This window comes from Schistocerca americana, chromosome X (assembly GCF_021461395.2).
Source record: "Schistocerca americana isolate TAMUIC-IGC-003095 chromosome X, iqSchAmer2.1, whole genome shotgun sequence".
NCBI classification, from domain to species: Eukaryota; Metazoa; Arthropoda; class Insecta; order Orthoptera; family Acrididae; genus Schistocerca; species Schistocerca americana.
The window spans coordinates 256,134,293-256,154,307 of record NC_060130.1 but is presented as its reverse complement, the minus strand read 5'-3'; the positions used below and the strand labels follow the sequence as shown (position 1 = coordinate 256,154,307).

Sequence of the window (20,015 nt, the reverse complement as noted above, 5' to 3'; positions counted from 1 at the left end):
ACTCTGTTTAAAATTAGTCACTTGCATTTTTTTTTGTAGGTGAGAAAAGCTTTGAAAAACACAGAGGCATACGAAAATTTCTTGCGTTGCCTTACACTATTCAACAATGAAATTGTGTCCAGTTCAGAGTTAATTCAACTCGTCACACCATTTCTGGGAAAGTTCCCAGAACTTTTCAAATGGTTTAAGCGGTTTATGGGCCGTAGTGGAAATTTGTACCAGTTGCCTAGTTCATCACATAATAATGCATCAGAAAATTCACACAGCAATGGACATCACCCAGACAGAATGATTGAGTCATTGGAAGAGATAGGTAAGATATTATGATGCTTGCATTTTATTTTAATTATTTTTGTACAGTTTATCACTTGTAATCAGAGTTTGTCATAGTACTGATAACTTCAGGCTGTGGAATACATTACAGTATCTTCTTTCAGATTATACAACATGCAAAAGACTTGGTGCTAGTTATTGCGCTCTGCCAAAGAATTATAGGCAACCAAAATGCTCTGGAAGGACACCTCTGTGCAAAGAAGTTCTGAATGACACTTGGGTCTCTTTTCCCTCGTGGTCAGAAGATTCAACTTTTGTTACATCAAGGAAGACACAATATGAGGAGTTCATTTACAGATGTGAAGATGAGAGATTTGAGGTGTGTATACTTTGTCACTTGTATTTTATTTTTAATCATTTCTGTTGAGTTGATTAGCTTGGATATATAAGTGATACAGTTTTCAGTACAGATCTGTTAAGTTATTTAAATTTTCAAGGTTCTCGCCTTAGTATGCTCATGTTTCATTCAGGAACAATTAAGCTTTTGAACAATGGGTAACATATTGTTTGATAAAACCTATGCTAACTTAATTGTACACTAGTGTTGCTGAATGCAAAGTTTCTGTTGTTCCCTGAACTTAAATTTTTGTAAAACACTTAGTACAGAATAGGCAAATCTTCAAAGTAAATGGTAGTACCTTCATTGAGAAATGACTGTTATTAGTATCTTCATTTTTCTTACTGTTACGTTGAGACTGTGATATCAACGTTATGGTTGGATTAATGACATCTCAACACTACATGTGTTGGCCACTCTATTTCTTACGACGTAATTTTCATAATCAGAATTGTGGCTAAATAAAAAGCTGGACAAGTACAAGTAGGACTCCTACTCTGAGGGTTCTGTACAAACATCATTATTTGTGTAGACAGTTCTTTGTAGGTTTTCATAAGTGAGTTTGCGAGAATGAAAATATTTGCATAAATGGCTGTATCTTTTGATTGCATTGACTTAGAAGCTTAAATATGTTACACCACCAATGGATCTTATACTTTAGTATTTAACATAAATTTCAACGTGAGACCTCTCCCCTTTCCTGAGAAACAGGGGCCTTAACAGATGGACAGACAGTCAACAAATGCTAAAAAAAAATATTTTTTTATGTGGTATAATTGCAGAGTAACAATTTTCAGATTTTTTCCTTTACTTGTACAGCAAAACATTGCTTCTTGCCAAATTTCAGGATTCTGGGTCAATGGGACACACTCAATAGGTATTAATGAGTAAGTTTTCGTGTATCAGAATATGTGACATAAAATGGCCATATTTTTGAATTGCACTGACATAGAAGATTAAATTCTTTACATAACAAGACACCTTAGACTTTGGTGTTTGCCATGAATTCCAACTTGATATCTTTTTGTGTCCGTTAGAAAAAGGGGTCTTAACGGATGGACAATAAAGTGATCCTATAAGGGTTCTGTTTCTACTGATTGAGTACAGAAAACATAGTGGAAATTACATTATCACAGAAGCACAGCATCTAAAGGAAAATATGCTAATTTGTTTGAATCTCCAGTCTGCACATATGCTTTGCTGTAAACTTGTGGAGTTGGAGGTGCACAGCTTGAGAGTACATCATGTAAATTAGATTCACAATGAGAGCTTCAGAAATACAGTATAAGGACAAATAGGAATAGAAGTTGTCAAGGGTTTTATATATTTATAATGTTAGCAAAGAAGTCAAACCCTCAGCAATGATTGTTGTCACTAGTAGCTGATATGACTCATGTAATCATCCCATGAAGAGGGTGTTGGAGTAAACCAATCTAGTAGCCATGGCTGTATGTGACATTCCTTTTCATTTGTGTCAAAGGTACCAAGCAAGGTTATACAGTGGTGCAGATGTTGGACATCTATTAACCCTTGAGTGGGTCCACCGATGTATAAAGTGTGTAAACCACTAATAATATTGTTTTGTAGTGTTCAATTGTGGTCTTATAGTTGCAAGCCCAAACCTGTTCCTTCATTAATGCTTCAGTTAGCACAGTGCTACATTGTGCTCTCATACATCCAAGTGAGCAGCAGTAATATAAAATAAACAGTAAGCTAGGTGAGAAAAAATTTATGATGCATGCAAGAAAATGACACAGATTCCAAGCTAGCAGTACAATCCCACAGTGAGGCTGTTGACTGGGAGGTAATTAGCAATCAGATAAGTGGTTGGCTGGGATCTGATGCAACTGCACTGTTTAATGCCTTGAGTGCGACTCTAATGTGGGGTAAAACTTGTACGTGACAAAAGAGTGATGTAATGAAAGATTATTTTGTTATTGTTTAATTAAACAGTGATTTAGCTCATATAATGTAAGTTTATTTTACCTTTGTTTTATTTAACTAAGATTAAGCTGTAATTTTGTCCATATATGCTTACCTTGGTAACATATAGACAGGTATTCTTTACCTGTGTACAAAGTACACTGCATGCCCACTTGTGTTATAAAAAATGGCGCACCCAGTCGAGGTTAATTTGGTGTGATGTTAAAATCCTTGTCCAATTGTCCTGCCTTAGGTTCTTGCTAGCTACTGTAAATTTATTCAGCCTAAAGCCAGGATGGCTTCTTCAAAACAACTTTTGCCGAAATTCCTGCCCCATACTTAACCAGCATAAGCTTTTGTTCTGTCTAATCATCCATGGAATGTTAAACACCAATGTTGCTTTTTTATCAAGAGTGAAATATCAGGAAACTGGCTTGGGGTTAAATTATTTGCCACACACTGTAAACTGCTTGCAGATTATATATACATAGATGTGAATTTCAGGGAAAATGCTTTAGGAATGGTGCAATAGATGTTGCAAACATAGGATGACAAATAGCTGTAAAGCTCTCGTTTTTTCCATACAGAATGGTATGTGAAAGGAGATGCTGTGACCTTAGTTTAAAAAAATGCCGTGGTCAAGCCAGAAGTTGGTATTAACACAACAGTACTTCAACAGGAATGATCCTATCAAAGGAGTTGTGTTTTTTCCTTCTTTTTCTGTTCAGAAATTAGTAACCCAGTCACATATGATAGACAAGCATTGCTTGAAGTGCAAGTCACTTCGACTGCCAGGAATAATGGACGACTTAAAAGTATTTCAATCATGGGCCTTTGGGTGTCTAGTGTGACGTGTGTATAAACAACCATCAAACTTGCAGGAATTATGAGAAAACTATTGTAAACAGGATATGGACAGGAAAAGAACTACTGGGAGAGATTCACATGCATATCAGACAAAACTGCACAGCAGAGAATAAAAACATAATTCATTCAGCACTAACATTTATTGAGTGTGAGTTATGAAATGTGTTGCAGTTTAGTCCTCAGTATAATTTGTATTTGCATACCCTGTCAATCCAAAAAATTTTGAGACTGTAATTAATAAAGAAATAGAAAATGTTAAGATTGTGGTTTTAATACTCTGTGTGTTCTACACAGTCTCCCCTCACTTGTCTACAACACACACAACATTCAAACGACCATGTGACACTGTCAGAAAAGCCATCACATTGGCTCGAATGTTGGTTATGTCATCAAAACATTGACCCTTCATATGAATTTGTGCATTTCATTGTTCTGCAATAGTTGATAATACCAAGTCTCATCACCTATAACTTTTTTTCCCAGAAAAGTATTGTCTACATCTTGCATTTCAGTCAAATCATGGCAGACATCTGTGCATCATTGTTCTTGTTTGGAAGGCAAGAAATGCAGGGAAAACTTTGCACATACTTTTTCTCTTGTTCAAAATATTCTGGAGAAAGTCTTGAACATTCAACTTGAGAGATGCTGCTCCATTGTGATTTATGACTTGGGAACACTGATACACTGAGGCCACATGGCCACTGCTTAACACTGCCTGCTCACAACAGGTTGGTTGAATACACGTCTGTTGTTTACAGTTGCTAGTTCAAACTGTGACTGCAGTTGTTATGCTGACATCACTTATACTTCAAGAATAAAAGCAGTCTCAGAATGTTCTGGACAGACATGGCATAAGATGGGAATATGAAGAGCTATTAGATGGTTTGTCATGGATGCCTTCTCCTAATTGTTATCTCATGAATTATTGTAATGACTTAACACATATATTTAACCTCCAATACTATATTGAACCACAGCATTACTACCACCGCACACCACAAGACTAAATGTCACCTGGTGGCATTGTGGGCATGTGATACAGTAAGAAAAATACTCAAAGGAGGAGGGGGGAGGGGGGGGGGGGTCAGTTACCTGAATGGTACGGAAATTGGGGGACGGGATATACCTGTACAGACAAACAAATGATTAATTACATTTAAAAAAGAAACTGGACTATTTATTCAAGAGAAAGAGCTTCACTAATTGAGCAAGTCAATAATGATTTGGTCCACCTCTGGTCCTCGTGAAGGCAGTTATTTGAATAAAATCTTCCCAGTTTTCTAGCTGTGTCAATTCAAATAAAATTCTCTAGCTTTTGATGGCTATCTCCGCCAATGTCCTTGAGAGTAAAAGCCTCTGACTCATGGAGCTGGCAGTGTTTTCTGCTTCTATAGGCACTATTGCGGCATCTGGCACCAATCAGAGGGGGGCAAAATGACACATGCGTAGAAGATTAGTTTGGTAACTCATAATAGTTCCAGCCTGCCATGGGACCAAGTGATATCAGTTGGCACAAGGAGCTGGGGCAATGTTTGGAACTACTGCTCCCATCTCCCTACAAGTGTTGGTTGGTTTTTGGGAAAGAGACCAAACAGCGAGGTCATCGGTCTCATCGGATTAGGGAAGGACAGGGAAGGAAGTCGGCCGTGCCCTTTCAGAGGAACCATCCCGGCATTTGCCTGGAGCGATTTAGGGAAATCACGGAAAACCTAAATCAGGATGGCCGGACGCGGGATTGAACCGTCGTCCTACAAGTGTCAAGTGTCTGTCTTGTCTTTCGATATACAAAGCTCGCCACCACGCCGTACTAAGTGTGTACCCCTTTTCTCTATTAAAATTGTTGCTGTTCATTCTAATCTCAGCCACCTCCTTTATAACTAGAATCCCAAAATGTTGGCTCATGAACCAAGACTCTCATCTTTTCAATCTATATTTTGTGTCTGTTTTCCAGGCAATGCTCAGCTATGACTGACTTGTCGAGCTCCTATTATCTACTCTGTCACTTGAGTTTGGTGCAGTGCTCTGCAACTGTGCGAATTATTTGTTCTATATAGATGCTGCTGCATTTGCAAGAGACACCATACACACTGGGCACATGAAGAGCTATAGCGTTTTAACAGGGTGCAGAATCTTGTATTTTGGGGGCAGGCCCGAACACTGGTCTCAGTCCATGTCACTGCAGCACACATCCTAACTTGCTGCTAATTGCCGCACCGTATGGCAGGAAAGCAATCGGCTTGAGCTCTTCTACCAGTCTCTGTGAACATGTCTCTGAAATGCTTCAATTCAGAGTGTAGGTGGTTGTCATCAGAAATAATATTTGGTCTGTGTACTAGCAAAAGAAGGACGCTTTTTGAATTGGCAGAAGAGGCCAACCCGGCTGCTTTCCTGCCACACTGTGCAGCAACGAACAGCAAGTTAGGATGTTTGCTGCAGAGACATGGATTGAGACCAGTGTTCTGGCTGGTTACTAAGTTAAGAGCTACACTGTGCCCCGTTAAAGACAGCGTGACTCTTCACATTACCAGTGTGTATGGTGTCCCTTGCAAATGCAGCAGCATCTATATAGGTTAAACAATAAGCACAGTTGTGGAGCTCTGTATCGAACACAAGCAACATATTAAACAAAGGGAGCTTGACAGGTCAGCCATAACTGAGCACTTACAGGAAAATGGACACAAAATACAGTTTGAAAAGACAAGAGTCTTGGCTCATTTATCAACATTTTTGGATTCTGTAATAAAGGAGATGGCTGAGATTATAATAAACAGCAATAATTTTAACAGAGGCCAGAGGTACACACTTAGTTAGGGTGTCAGGGCATCAGAGTGGTCCTTGGATATTGAATGGGAGTAAAGACAGATGCTTGTGCTTGTAGGGAGGCAGGAACACCAGTTTGAAATGTGGTGCCGGGCCCTTGCGCCACTTGACACCAGTCGGTCACGCAGCGGGCCAGAGCTGCTATGTACTACCCAACTCACCTTCTGTGCATGCGTTTTTTTGGCCCCCTCTTACTGGTGCCAGATGCTGCAATCGTGCCTCTATAAGTGGAAAACAGTGCCAGCCCCGGCAGTCAGTAGTTTTTACTCCCAAGGTGATGGTGGAGATAGCCGCCGAAAACTCAGTATTTGATTTGAATTGACATGGTTTGAAAACTGAGAAGAATTTATTCAGACATGCCATAGTGAAAGACTCTGAAAAAGCAGTTATTGAGCTTGACATTGATTGATAGAGTTGTTCAATGTCTTCCTGAAGGATATTGTGAGAAATTCCGTCCAGTTCGTGGGTTGGACCATCAAAACCACAAGATGGCTTGTGGCCCTGCCCGTAATGCTCTAAACATTCTCAATTGGGAAGAGACCTGTCGACCTTGCTGGCCAAGGTAGGGTTTTGTAAACATGAAGACAAATGGTAGAAACACTCTCCATGTGCATTGACAGGTTTTTTTATTCACATAGTCCTGCACAGTCTGTAGTACCGTGTGTACAAAAATGGCAATGTTTGCACTAATAGCTGCTGGGGAGGGTTGAGAGCAGCTGTCTCGTGTCCTCTTTTAACATGCTAGCTGTATGAGAAATATGTTTTTTTACTGTCCTGCCCTGCACAAGGAAAGGCTCAAAAGAAATAAGTTGAAGAAGAAATTAACAGAAGCTAAGTCACATTTTTGTCAGAATGCCAGTTGCTATTGCCAGAGAAGAGGCATTGATGTTCCAACTGACTCATTTGGTGAAACAAGTACTAATGTCCTTGCCTTATCCACTAGCACAGTATTGGGTATTCCCATTGCTGACTGTCCGTACTATGACTGCTCATGCACAATGAGACCTTAAAGGTGTTCGTACTAACGTGTAACACTAAACAGAATTTATTGATCAGTTGATAAAATGCATATAGGGTCTATCCTTTGTTCCATTTGTTGCACCATAGGTTGAGCTGGGTTAAAGATGCATATTGTAGATGCATTGGGTGAGTTTTATAGTGAGGTATGCATCATTTTTGAGTTGGGTAAAAAATTAATTGTAGAGGTGTCACATGTCTTGACAGATATAGTGTGGATGTTAAGTTAATGATTGCTAGGATTTTACTCTGTATGACTCTCATTTCAAGACTGACATAAGAAAATCACTGTCTTTGTGTAGAAGTTAGTTAATGAATTCCAGTCATGGATAGTGTAATATTTAAATATGAACTCTTGTGTTTTGTTGTACTTTAGTTCCAATGGTTCTCAATTGAGCTGAAGTAATATGAGTAATCCTTTGATGCAATAGATAATTACTGGAAATGAAAGCAGTTACATGAGTGGTGTCATAACTGTTGGTGTACCTATACCTAAACAGACATCCCTGCCACAAAGTTGTGGGTGGAATGGATGGGAGCATTTAATATCGAAAGTAGCTAAGCTACATAAATACAAAAACTGTCATTTATTGGTGAACTTGGTTTGAATCAGAATTTGAGAGAGTATCTTTAAACTTAGATAGATATCAACTACAGAGATCACACCATAAGTTTTCGAAAAGCTTATTTCCTTATTGATGATTAAATATGCAGTTTCTGTCTTAGTAGTGTTCTACTTGAGTGCCGCTTTACTTTACTCTCCTTGACTTTCCTCTACACATTACTGGCTTCTTTCCAACATTTGATTCCTGTGCTTGCATTATTTCTATTTTGATATTTGTATTTATTCTTTGTTTTCTTCTTCCATTTTCTCTGTAGATCTTTCTTTTCTAATCAGTTATATGCATAGTTTTTATTTGGTTGTTGTAGGTTACATCAGTTTTGTATTTGGTCTGTCCATTGCTGTCATCTAATGTTTTACGATCTGAAGTTAGAATTTATTGTAGGGTACGCTATGATCATTTATAAGCCGTGTCATGTACTTTCACTTTTTTTCACACACAGCTGCCTCCTGCTGTCACTCTTCTCTGCTACCAGTAAAAGAAACATTGGTTTTAAAAGTTTGAGATTTAAAGTGTTAAATATTTTTTCTTTGTTACCCCTGTCACTATTGTATGTTAGGGTTTTGACTATTGTCATTTATCCAGTGTTTACAATTATATTATATTTTCAATGTGTATATTTTACTTTTATGCCTTTATTAACCATGAATTATCGAACCCTTAAGCATAATGCATTGATATTTTAATAAGATATAACACTTGCAGTGGAGTCTACTGCATTTAAGCTCTAAATAGTGTCATTTGTTTTGTGATTCAACTTTATGTATTTTCCATCATATGTATAGGAATATTAAATATGCTATTGGTCTTAATCTTAATACAGTAATTCATTTGCAACTTTATCTTATTTATTTCAGCTGGATCTTGTGATAGAAACAAACACTGCAACAATTAGAGTCTTGGAAGGAGTAAATAAAAAAATGTCACGTATGTCACATGAAGAATTAGTAAGATTCAAATTGGATGACTGCTTGGGAGGATCATCTCCTACTATCCACCTTAGGGCTGTTCGCAGGTATTTCTTTTTTTACTGTACATAAGATGCTATTACAGTATTCAAGTTCTTGATTTTTTTTGTGTTACAAATCTTAAAATATATGTTTGTTAAAATGGCTTTCATGCCAAAACTAGACATGATACAAATATGTGACTGCTACCAGCCACTACTGCAACTGTCTCCTACCAATCACCATTTAGATCTTTTTCATAATTGTACACTTTTGTCCACAGCAATGCTATCAGTGTTTTTATGTAATTTCTGCAATCATAAATGTAGTCCACATTTCTCAATATCAGTCATATGAGTGAATTCGAAGATGCATTTAATTCGTCTCGCCAACACAGAGATTGTGTTACTTGGTTTCTGTGTGGGAACTAGTTACAAATGGTGCCCACGAGGTTCAATCGTAGGGCCCTCAATTTTTCCTCTGTTTCTTAATAACCTTTCACAAGTAACATTACCAGCTGCTTAATTTCTTTTGTTTGTCACTGATACTAACATTGCAGTACATAGGAAGTCAAGTATAGTTTTTGAAGGAGCCCTTAATGAAACGTTTGTGCACACTAATAAAGAATTTCTAATTTATTGTGATTAAGCTTCCAACACAATAATTATATGCAGTTCAAAAATGGCAACAAGTTCTCCCCAACATATGGATAATATATTAGGACATGTAAATATGAATGTGTCTAAGGAATTATGACTTCATTATAAATTCAGTTTGAAGGAGCATATCATAGAACTTCCAAAACAACTAAGCAAAATAGCTCCCATGCAAATGTTGTCAGATCGAGGTAAAAATAAAAAAAAGGTTACAAACTTTCCTTGCATTCATTCCACGATGTCATCCATGTCTAGAAGTATGTAATAGAAATCATTTGCAGTGTGAATGCTAAAGTGTCAATCAGAACTCAGTTAAGAGAAAAGGATGTGCTAATTACTGTTTGTCAGTATATTTATTCCGTAGAGAAATTTGTGTTAAATAATCTCGTTATCTAAAGATCAGTTCACAGCATGAATACTAGGAATAAGAACAATCTATGTAAAATTCTAAAATTGCTTGTTTGATCCAGAAAGGTGCCCATTGCTCAGGAAGACACATTTTCAATAACTCATTGAAAACCACAAAATGTTTTGTTGCTAATTATGTTAAGTTTAGGAGAAGGCTAATGAATTTTTTGCAATGGGCAATTCCTTCTACTCCAGCTATGTAATTCGTAGTAGAACCAGTTAATGTACACTGATCAGCCAGAACATTATGACCACTGACCTACTATCAATATAAACCCATCCAGGCAATAGAGTGTCACCTGGCGAGGAATGACTGCTAGTCAGACACACACACGATGCATGTAGTATCAGTAAGTGTGCTGTCCATGTGTAGAATGGAGAAGATGCACGTTCTACCTGAGTTTGATGAGAGTACATTGTGATGGCCCAGAGGCTCAGCACGAGCATTTCGGAAACTTTATGACTTGTCAGGTGTTCAAGGAGTTCTGTAGTGAGTGTCTTCAGCACTACCAAGGTGAAATGATGTCCATATGTCATGTGGTTGTGTGGCCACCTCTCATTACAGGTATCGGATGTTGTAGGCTGGGCAGACTGGTAAAACAGGACAAGTGGTGAACTGTGGGGTAACTAACATCAGACTTTAATGCTGGGCAGAGTACAAGTGTACCTAAACACACAGTGCACTGAACAATCCTAACGATGTGCCTCGCAACCGATGACCCGTGCATTTGTTAACACCATGACATTGGGAACTACGATTGAAAGGAGCACGTGTGTATCAGCACTCTGCATTGGCGCAGTGGCAGAGCATTGCATGGTCTGATGAATCTCAATACCTTCTTCATCATGCCAAAAGGAGGACGCAAATCTGCCAGCTTCCAGGGGAACAGCTCCTTGACATCCCTACTGTGGGATGGAGACAAGCTGGCAGCAGTTCCATTATGCTCTACTGAACATTTACATGGGCATCCGTGAGTCCACTGGAGCTTGTGACAGCCAAGGAACATCGTACACTGGTTGCAGATAACAAGCACCTCTTCTTGACGATCATGTTTCCCGACGGCAGTGGCATTTTTCAGCAAGATGATGCGCAGTGTCACAAAGCAAAGCCAAGAGGGTGGTGGAGTGGTTCGAGGAACACAGGGCAAGTTGATGTGCTGTGCTCCCCCCCCCCCCCCCCCACCCACCCACTCACACACACACACACACACACACACACACACACACACACACTCGCTAAATCTGAACCTGACTGAATACATCTGGGATGTGATTGAACGTGGCATCAGAGATCGTGGGCGCCCTCCCCAGAATTTACAGGAATTAGGTGACTTGTGTGTGCAGATGAGGTACCAACTCTTTCCAGCAACCTGCCAGGGCCTCATTGCTTCCCAGCCACAAGGTCTCACCGCAGTTATCTATGCCAAAGGTGGACGTACCAGCTATTAGGTAGGTGGTGATAATATTCTGGCTGGTCATTGTATATATTATTAACAGTATCACATAATGTGAGCTCTGAGTAATATTTGACTGCTACACCCTTCTGTGCAGTGATATAATCTGTGTAAGCAATTATTGTTAACTGGAACCTCGTCCCTGCTCCTGTTTTTCTTATCTTATGAATGGATTTACATGTTTGTGACAACTTTCTACAATAATTTGTAATTGAAAAAAGTTTTAAAATTTTTCACTTAGGCCTATGCCACTTTCTTCAGAACCAAATCATTTAGAAACTGCAGAAGGGATTCGGAAAATTAGTTTGTTTGCAAGTATATTTTATGTACTTCATCAGTTTTCCTGCCTATATTATGAATGAAAAGTTATTGGGCAAATGGCTTGATCATTGTGTCAGACGTGCACAAAATTTCAACAAGAGAATGAGTTGTCATCATCAGGTGCACTGATCAACTCATACCTAGAGGCTATAGCAGCTACTATTTGTATGTGCACATGCTTGTGCAACTTCTTCTATTGTTTATATATTGTGCTTGTCCGATGTGATGTCCCACCATTCATTCAAGATCTTTTCCTTTATGTTTTATATATTTTTATTTTTCTGTCGTGTTCCATATGCTTGAGGATCTCCTAATAATGGGTCCGCATAAGAAACAGTACATCTAATCTAATCCCGCTTTGAATTCCTAAACGTTTGTCATATTTTCTTCTTATTTATTTCTCTTCAAATACAGTATTTTTTATTTCTTTTGTTTGTCTAAAATAATGTTCCTTCATTTCTTAACAATGTGAGCATTTTATCTTTGATCTTGTTTAGTTGTATTGTACCAATTCCAAAGATTCCAAAGAAAGTTAATGACAAATAAATAAAGAGAGAATTGGTGTGGATCATACAATTGTAAACAAAGAAGCATTTGCAAAAAGATTTTGCAGCAGTGAATTGTGAACAAAGGCAGTCTTTACAGCAGCAAGTAGCTCACTGAAATGACTGACGTTTATTGTACTTTGTCTCAGATAAGACAACAATAATGCAGAGAAAAGGCAGCATAATAACTACTTGAATTGGCACGTTACACAACAAGCAAAAATCCCTGTCAAAAACAAGTAAATTCTTTTTTGCTGTATATTGAATGAACTGTACCATACTGCACTTTTCAAAGTCTGTAGAGTGGTGTCAGAATCCATTTTTCGTATGAGTGTTGCCAATTTACTGCCCTCACAATTATTACTGCTTTCACAATTATCTAAAGTCAAAATGAGGTTGATTCTGCTATTTTAAGTTTGACAAGATCTTTAAAAAATAAAAGATATTTTTTCTGCAAAGTGAAACATAACTTTCCATATACTTCTCGTTAAGTACGGTGTATCAGAGAACACGCACTGTTGGTAGGTGCATTTCAGAAATGATTGGTATAAAACATGTTGATTGTGTTGGATAAATTAATCATTTAATTTAATTTTTTTTACAGGCTATGACAGTTTTCTTTTACCTTACTTCCTGCTTATCAGTTGCATGTAAGATGCTTGTACTACATGTACTTTTCTATTATTGTTTAAAGGTTATATGGTGATAAGGCACCTGATATTATTGAGGGTTTGAAAAAGAATCCAACTGTTGCTGTTCCAGTAGTACTTAGAAGACTCAAATCTAAAGAAGAAGAATGGAGAGAAGCTCAAAAAGTGAGTAGAGGTTATGTAGTTACTTAGTAATAATTGGTTGTGGTGCATCTGAACAGAAGCTACCGCTTTCTTCCAAATATTTATTTCTTTGATGGATTTATGGGTATGTAGGCAATGACTCTCCTGTAGTAGAGTTGTAGTCCCTAGTCAACATAAGCAAATGACATGACAGATGAATTCCCACTTGAAAGGGACAGACACTTGGGGCATTTTATAATTCCTTGTGGTAGATAAACCATGTAACAGGGTAGAAGATAAATCAAACAATCTTTTGTTAAGTTGGTTGGAAGAATCTCCAGCATATGTTGTGAATTGGATTGAGTTTCCGTGGAAATATATGGAATATACAGAGTTTTCTTAATTGTATATTCTAGTTCCAAAACTCGGGTTGTGAATCTTGTAGCACACAATACAAATGCATGAAGAACAATTAACTTGTTTATTGAGCCAAAGCCAAGATGGCACAGAATACAGTAACAAGAAGTGACAGCCGAAGGCAGTACAAAGTTAGTAGCGACATTCTATCTCAGCATAGTATTGCAGATCCATAGCGTAACCAAGAGTAAAGTCCGAACACCGTAGTGTATCCAGATTTTGGGTACGGCCCAGTATGATGACAGTGAACAGTATGATGAAGGATAACAACACTACAGATAATCTGACAATATAATTTATTGCAGCATTACCACAGAAAAGTGTCACATAAGACTGTAATAACCAAAATGATCGTTATTGATCAGAGGTAAGTATAACTCGAAGCCCAAAGAAAAATTGGCCAAGTAATCACTGTAACACGGCTACACATTAGTATTGAGTCTCCAGGAAGATTGCTGGTACCTGCTAGGTGGTGTGGCGTAGCGGAGTGATGTGTGCTGCAGACTCAGTTGAAGCTCCAACGGATGGGAAGCCGTAGGCACCCAGCAAAAGTGGTCTAGAGCAGAGCTGCAGCTGCAACTGCAACTGCCTGCTGGAAGTTGGTGGAAGTGGCTTAAGTATGCCGCAGGCGGAGATTATCCACGGAGTGTTGCTGACCATGTGATCCACGGACACAAGCTAGTCTCCCCTGATAGCAGTGCCGCCGTAGTTGCAGCATGGGCTGTCTATGAGTGATAATGGTAGTTCCTGGTGGCACCTGCTAGCATTAATCTTGTAAACAGCCCTAAATCCAAACACGCAATGTACTAGCGAGGCACCTAAACATTCTCCTAAGGAGAAGTACGTGCTGACCACAGGCTGGCAACCTGCATGGTGCAAACTTCATGCCAGAAACTGGAGTGGCTGAGTATGCAGGGACCCAGCCCTGCGTACTCTACATTGATATTGTGCTCCAAATGTCTTGCTAATGTCCACATTTGTCTTTTGTATGGTGTCAGTGGACATTTACATTTATGGACGTCTTCTTGTTTCGCACACTTCAGTGATCTTTGTAAAGAAACTATTGTTAGGTTCTTTACCAATTCATTCTGCACACTTTCTTGCACAGAAGAAACATTGGCTGACATCACAACTTCTTAGGGGCTACTATCTTCCCTGTCAGAAACTTTTGTTTTGCCAATGTTTTACAATGATTTTCTTTTTTGCATATGTTGGATAGATATTTCAGTATCTTGGTAAATAAATGAGGAATGGATCCTGCTTGTAGAGACTGTCTTCCATTTAAAATTACAAATTTTTACCGTTGTGATAAGTGCTTGTATTTGTAAGTTCCTGTGCGACATGTGACACATGCAAAATAATTTTGATTCTAATTTCTGCCTTTTAAGGAATTTTTTGCACCCATTTATAAAAAAATATTTCATGTTTTGGAAGTATAAAGACATATTTAACTTCACTTTCGCTTTCCATTTTTTTCTTCTTTTTGTCTTATTAAGTTCAAGCAACTGAAAGTCATAACACGACTTTCTCACTACACCCTTCACTGACACAATGTTCACACACAACACCAAAAGTAAAATCACCAAGTAAGTGCAGACAATGTCAGCAGTCACCGTCCAATAAAATATCAGTTCAACCAACTTGAGTCTTAAGCTACAGTGCTGCTTGTAGTTCATGGGAATACCACCTGTCCTGTGCTACCTTTGTTAAAGTGCTGCAAGACAGCACACTTCCTCTCTTCTGCTCACTATCTTATTACCAGTAAACTTCAATTAAAATATTTGATAGTCGATATCTGGCAGAGGTAGTGGGACAACTCTGATCAGGGACAATGATTTTATACTCTCTTCCTGAACAGGGTGCAAAAGTTCCAGGTCATTCCCAATCAGGACATCCTTATCCAACTTGCCTTGAATTACTTGAGCTCAGGCAGGTAGACATGTGCAAGTGCGAAGGCATAGGAACTCTAAAACATTTTGTCCTCTTCCGTGCATTATTCAACACCTCTGGACAGACTATACCATTTACCTCCACTTTATACATGGGTGTAAGAGACCCAAAATGTGTTGACTAAATAATGAAATAGCCAACAAAATCCTAAGAAGAATATAAGGATAGGTATCACCATGTTTTTCCCAGTCTGCTGCATGTGAAAAACAAGTAGAAGGACTATACATTATACATTATAGGACTATAACATTAAATTAATGTTATAGCTACAATAACAATATCTATATGATATTCTCAATGCAAAATAGTGTTATAACTTAAAATGTACCATAAAATTTCTTAGTTAATACTAACAATAACCTTGTAAGACCAGCAAAGATTCTAGATCTTCAAAACCTGAGCCATATCTGCAGGACCGCATAGGATATAATTTAAAAAATGGAAAATCCATGATGGAATGTAACAATATTATGAAAAGGATGGTAGCTACTCACCATATAGTGGAGATGCAGAGTCACAGATAGGCACAACAAAGAGACTGTCTGTCACAAAGTAAGCATTCAGCCGACAAGGCCTTTGTCGAAAATACACACACACACACACACACACACACACACACACACACACTCTCACACACACAAGCACAGTCTCTGGTAGCTGAAGCGAGACTGCGAGCAGCAGCACCAGTGCATGGTGGAGGCAAATGGGTAAGGGTAAGGAGGAGGCTGAGGCCCTCTTTCCGTTGCCTTCCGTATAACCTCTGACTGCACCTAGCTGCCCTACCTTCTCTCCACCTCGTCCCTGCACGCTCCCCAGCAACACTTCACTGTCCTCCGCCCCTACCCTGCGATCCCTCCCTCTCCCTGCCCTACCCTCTTCTGGCTTCAGCTTCCAGAGACTGTGCTTGTGTGTGTGTGTGTGTGTGTGTGTGTGTGAGAGAGAGAGAGAGAGAGAGAGAGAGAGAGAGAGAGAGAGAGTGTTTAGTTTGCGTGTGTGTGTGTGTGTGTGTGTGTTTTTTTACAAAGGCCTTGTTGGCCGAAAGCTTATCTTGTGACAGTCTTTTCATTGTGGTTACCTGCGACTCAGCATCTCCGCTATGTAGTGAGTCACAACTACTAACTGTGGGGGTGCAGACTCTGTGTACCACATGGCATAAAATAGGTGTTCAAAAATCTTCATCTACTACGACGTAGTGTGGGTGAAAGATTCTGATTACCGTATTTGTGCTGCAGCAGACAATCTGAAATTTGATACTGAAGTTTTCCAAAGTGCTTTCATGCTGCAGCAGTGAGTGTGTAGAGCATTGAACTGAATTGTGTGATGATTTTCTGAAGAATACATTTTCAACTAAATGAATCTCTCTGGAACTTGTGGTATGAAAATCCTGGAATGTTGCCGGTGCATCTTTAAAGGCACTGCTCTTCACATAACCACATAGTAAATAATCACACGGACTGAGATTGAATCTGTAAGGGCGCAATTCCACACTGTGTCCAGTGAACACTAAGGTGTGCAGGGCAACTGTCAAATCTCTGGACATCCCCTGAAGGAAATCAAAGAAATCCGCAATATGGTGTGTATGTGCTCCATCCTGCAGGAACCATTAGTTTTCAGTAGTGGTGTGCAACCAGTACGAATTCATGCTCCAGTACCTGTCTGTACTTGTCTCCCATGACAGGTTCCTCAATAAAAATGGGCCCAATAATGAATTGTGGACTGTTTGCTCACCAAACAGTGATATTTTGTGGATGAAGTGGAGCAGCACCTGGAATGTATGGATTCACAGCACCCCAGTGGCACCAATTATATTTGTTGATGTACTAATGGAGATGAAAGTGTGCCTAATCACTAAACCGCATCTGATCCTTCTCAACTGTTCCATTTTCAAAGGCCTCAGTAATCTCATTTGCAAACGAATATCACCACTGTACATCCATGTCCTTCAAAGCCTGGCACAGTTGAATTTTGTAAGGGAAAAGGTTAAGTTTGCTTTTCATTATTCATTGAAAAGCTCATCATGACATCCTGAGTTGCTGTGTTGCATGTCTTGTTGAGGTAGTAGGTTCCTCAGTGAATAGGTTTCTCACTCCTATCACATTCTCCAGGGTTACAACTGAGGCTGATCATCCTGAGTGGCTCTTCTTGGAATTATGTAAGGATCTAGTCTTTTAAAAATGTTTCATCAATTTGAAAAGAAAAAAGTCATCAGAATTGTACTTCCATTCTGTACTGTAATCTGATTGAGAAATGGTCATTCCAGATGGTGCCATTTATGGACCAAACATGCTGTTGAACGCGTCTCTCACCGCAGTGCTATATATCCAGAATTTGCATAAAATTTTTCTACAGTAAACAAATGCTGCTCCAGTGTTAATGTTTACATTCTGAAAAGTGAATTGAGACTTTGATGAGTGAGCTACATTACAACAGTATCACAAGGAGAATCATTTACGACATACTATTAGCCTAACACTTCCTGTCACATATTTTGTGCCAGCCTATATGTTCTGAGGTCACAACTCCCAGTGACTACAATGGAAACTTACCAATATTTCTTCCTCTTTTCTATCAATTTTTTTCTCTTACTGTCTTTTAATTAAATATATAGGTGTAACATTGCAAAGAGATGTGAAATGGAACAAGCACATAAAGTTGGTATCAGGGTAGGCAAATAGTTGACTTTGGGTTTTGCGGAAATTACTGGAAAGTGTTGCTCACTTGTTAAGGAGATACCGTGTAGAGCACTTAACATGGCCCATTCTCGATCAGTGCTCAAGTGTTTGGTTAACCCATCATGTCAGATTAAATAAAGATATCAATGCAATTCAGAGGTGTGCTGCTAGATTTATTACCAGTAGGTTCGGTCAGCATGTGAGTATTATGACAGTGCTTCGTAAACTCAAATGGGAATACCTGGAAGGAAGACAACATTCTTTTCACAAAACATTAATGAGAAAGTTTAGAGAACCAGCATCTACATCTACGTGTATACTCCGCTAGCCACCTAGCGGTGTGTGGAAGAGGGCACACTTCACGCTAATGTCATAATTTCCCCTGCCCCCCCCCCCCTCCCTCCCCCTCTGTTCCACTCGCAGATCGCTCGAGGGAAAAACGACTGTCTGAAACCCTCAGTACGAGCTCTAATTTCCCTTATCTTTGAATGGTGATCATTGTGTGATTTGAAAGTCGGTGGTAATATGTGCTCTACATCCTTGGCGAAGATCAGATTTCGGAATTTAGTGAGCAGCCCCTTCCGTTTACTGCATCATCTATCTGCAAATGTATCCCATCTCAAACTTTCTACGAGATTTGTAACGCTTTCACGATGGCTAAATGTACCAGTTAAGAATCTTGCCGCTCTTCTTTGGACCTTCTCAATCTCTTGAATCAGACCCAACTGGTAAGGGTCCCAAACAGACGAACAATACTCTAAGACTGGGTGAACTAACATATTGTAAGCAATTTCCTTCATTGAAGGACTGCATCGCTTCAGGATTCCACCAATAAACTGCAATATAGAGTTTGCCTTGCCTGTTACTTGTGTAATCTGATCATTCCATTTGAGATCATTTTGAATAGTCACATCCAGATACTTGACGGAAGTTATCACTTCCAAAAATTGGGCATTTATTTTGTACTTGTACATTAATGGGGATTTTTGCCTTGTTATACGCGTAGGTTACTGAGAGATAGTCATTACACCATGCATTTATTTTCTGCAGATCCTCATTGATTTGTCCACAACTTTCGTGTGATACTACTTTCCTGTAAACTACAGCGTCATTGGCAAACAGTCTAATGCCGCTGTCAATACCATCAACCATATCGTTTATGTAAATTGTAAAAAGCAGCAGACCTATTACACTGCCCTGGGCACACCTGAAGTTACGCGTGTTTCTGTTGAAGTCGCCCCATTCAGGGCGACATACTGCTCTCTGTCTGTCAGAAAACTTTACATCCATTTGTGGCTTACTACAGAAAAATCCTACTGCCACTGTATAAATCCCACATAAAGACTGCAAAGACAAGATAAGAGAAATTAGGGCTTATGTGGAGGCATATAGACAATGATTTTCCCTCATTTCATTTGTGAGTAGAGCAGTAAAGAGAATGGCTAGCAGCAGTACAAGGTACTCTCTGCCATGGTAGCTTTTGGAATATATATTTACATGTAGTTATTTTTCTCAGTTTGCTGCATATTTCATATTCTTTTCATTAACCAGTGATAGGCTGCACAGACCACTACTAGAACTGATACTGGCAGAATAAAAGTGTGTGCTGAACCTGGACTGAAGCCTGGGACTGTTGCATTTTGTGGGCAAGTGCTTTACCAACTGAACTATCCAAGCAAGACTCATGACCGACCTAACAGCCTTAAATGAGCTGGCACCTCATCTCATCCCTTCCAAACTGACGGAAGTAAGGCTGTGAGGGCAAGTCGTGCTTGGATGGCTTAGTCAGTAGAGCACTTGCATATGAAAGGAAGAGATCCCAGGTTTGAGTCCTGTCACAAAGTTTTAATCTGCCAGCAAGTTGCAGATAAGCATTGTGAAAATTCATCCTGACCACCACTAGAATTGTTATTCTTCATACTGTTGTGCGTTCAAAATGCGTTGTGTATGTG

General features: G+C 39.1%; 1 protein-coding gene across 1 annotated transcript in view; it reads left to right on the top strand.

Moving 5' to 3' along the window:
* Nucleotides 1–20,015, top strand: part of LOC124556790 (paired amphipathic helix protein Sin3b-like) — a 289,392-nt gene that overhangs the window by 173,229 nt on the left and 96,148 nt on the right. The window contains exons 11-14 of the mRNA XM_047130801.1: nt 40–313; nt 438–652; nt 8,778–8,935; nt 12,946–13,066. Coding sequence (XP_046986757.1) covers nt 40–313; nt 438–652; nt 8,778–8,935; nt 12,946–13,066 — 768 coding nt within the window. The remainder of the gene's footprint in view (nt 1–39; nt 314–437; nt 653–8,777; nt 8,936–12,945; nt 13,067–20,015) is intronic.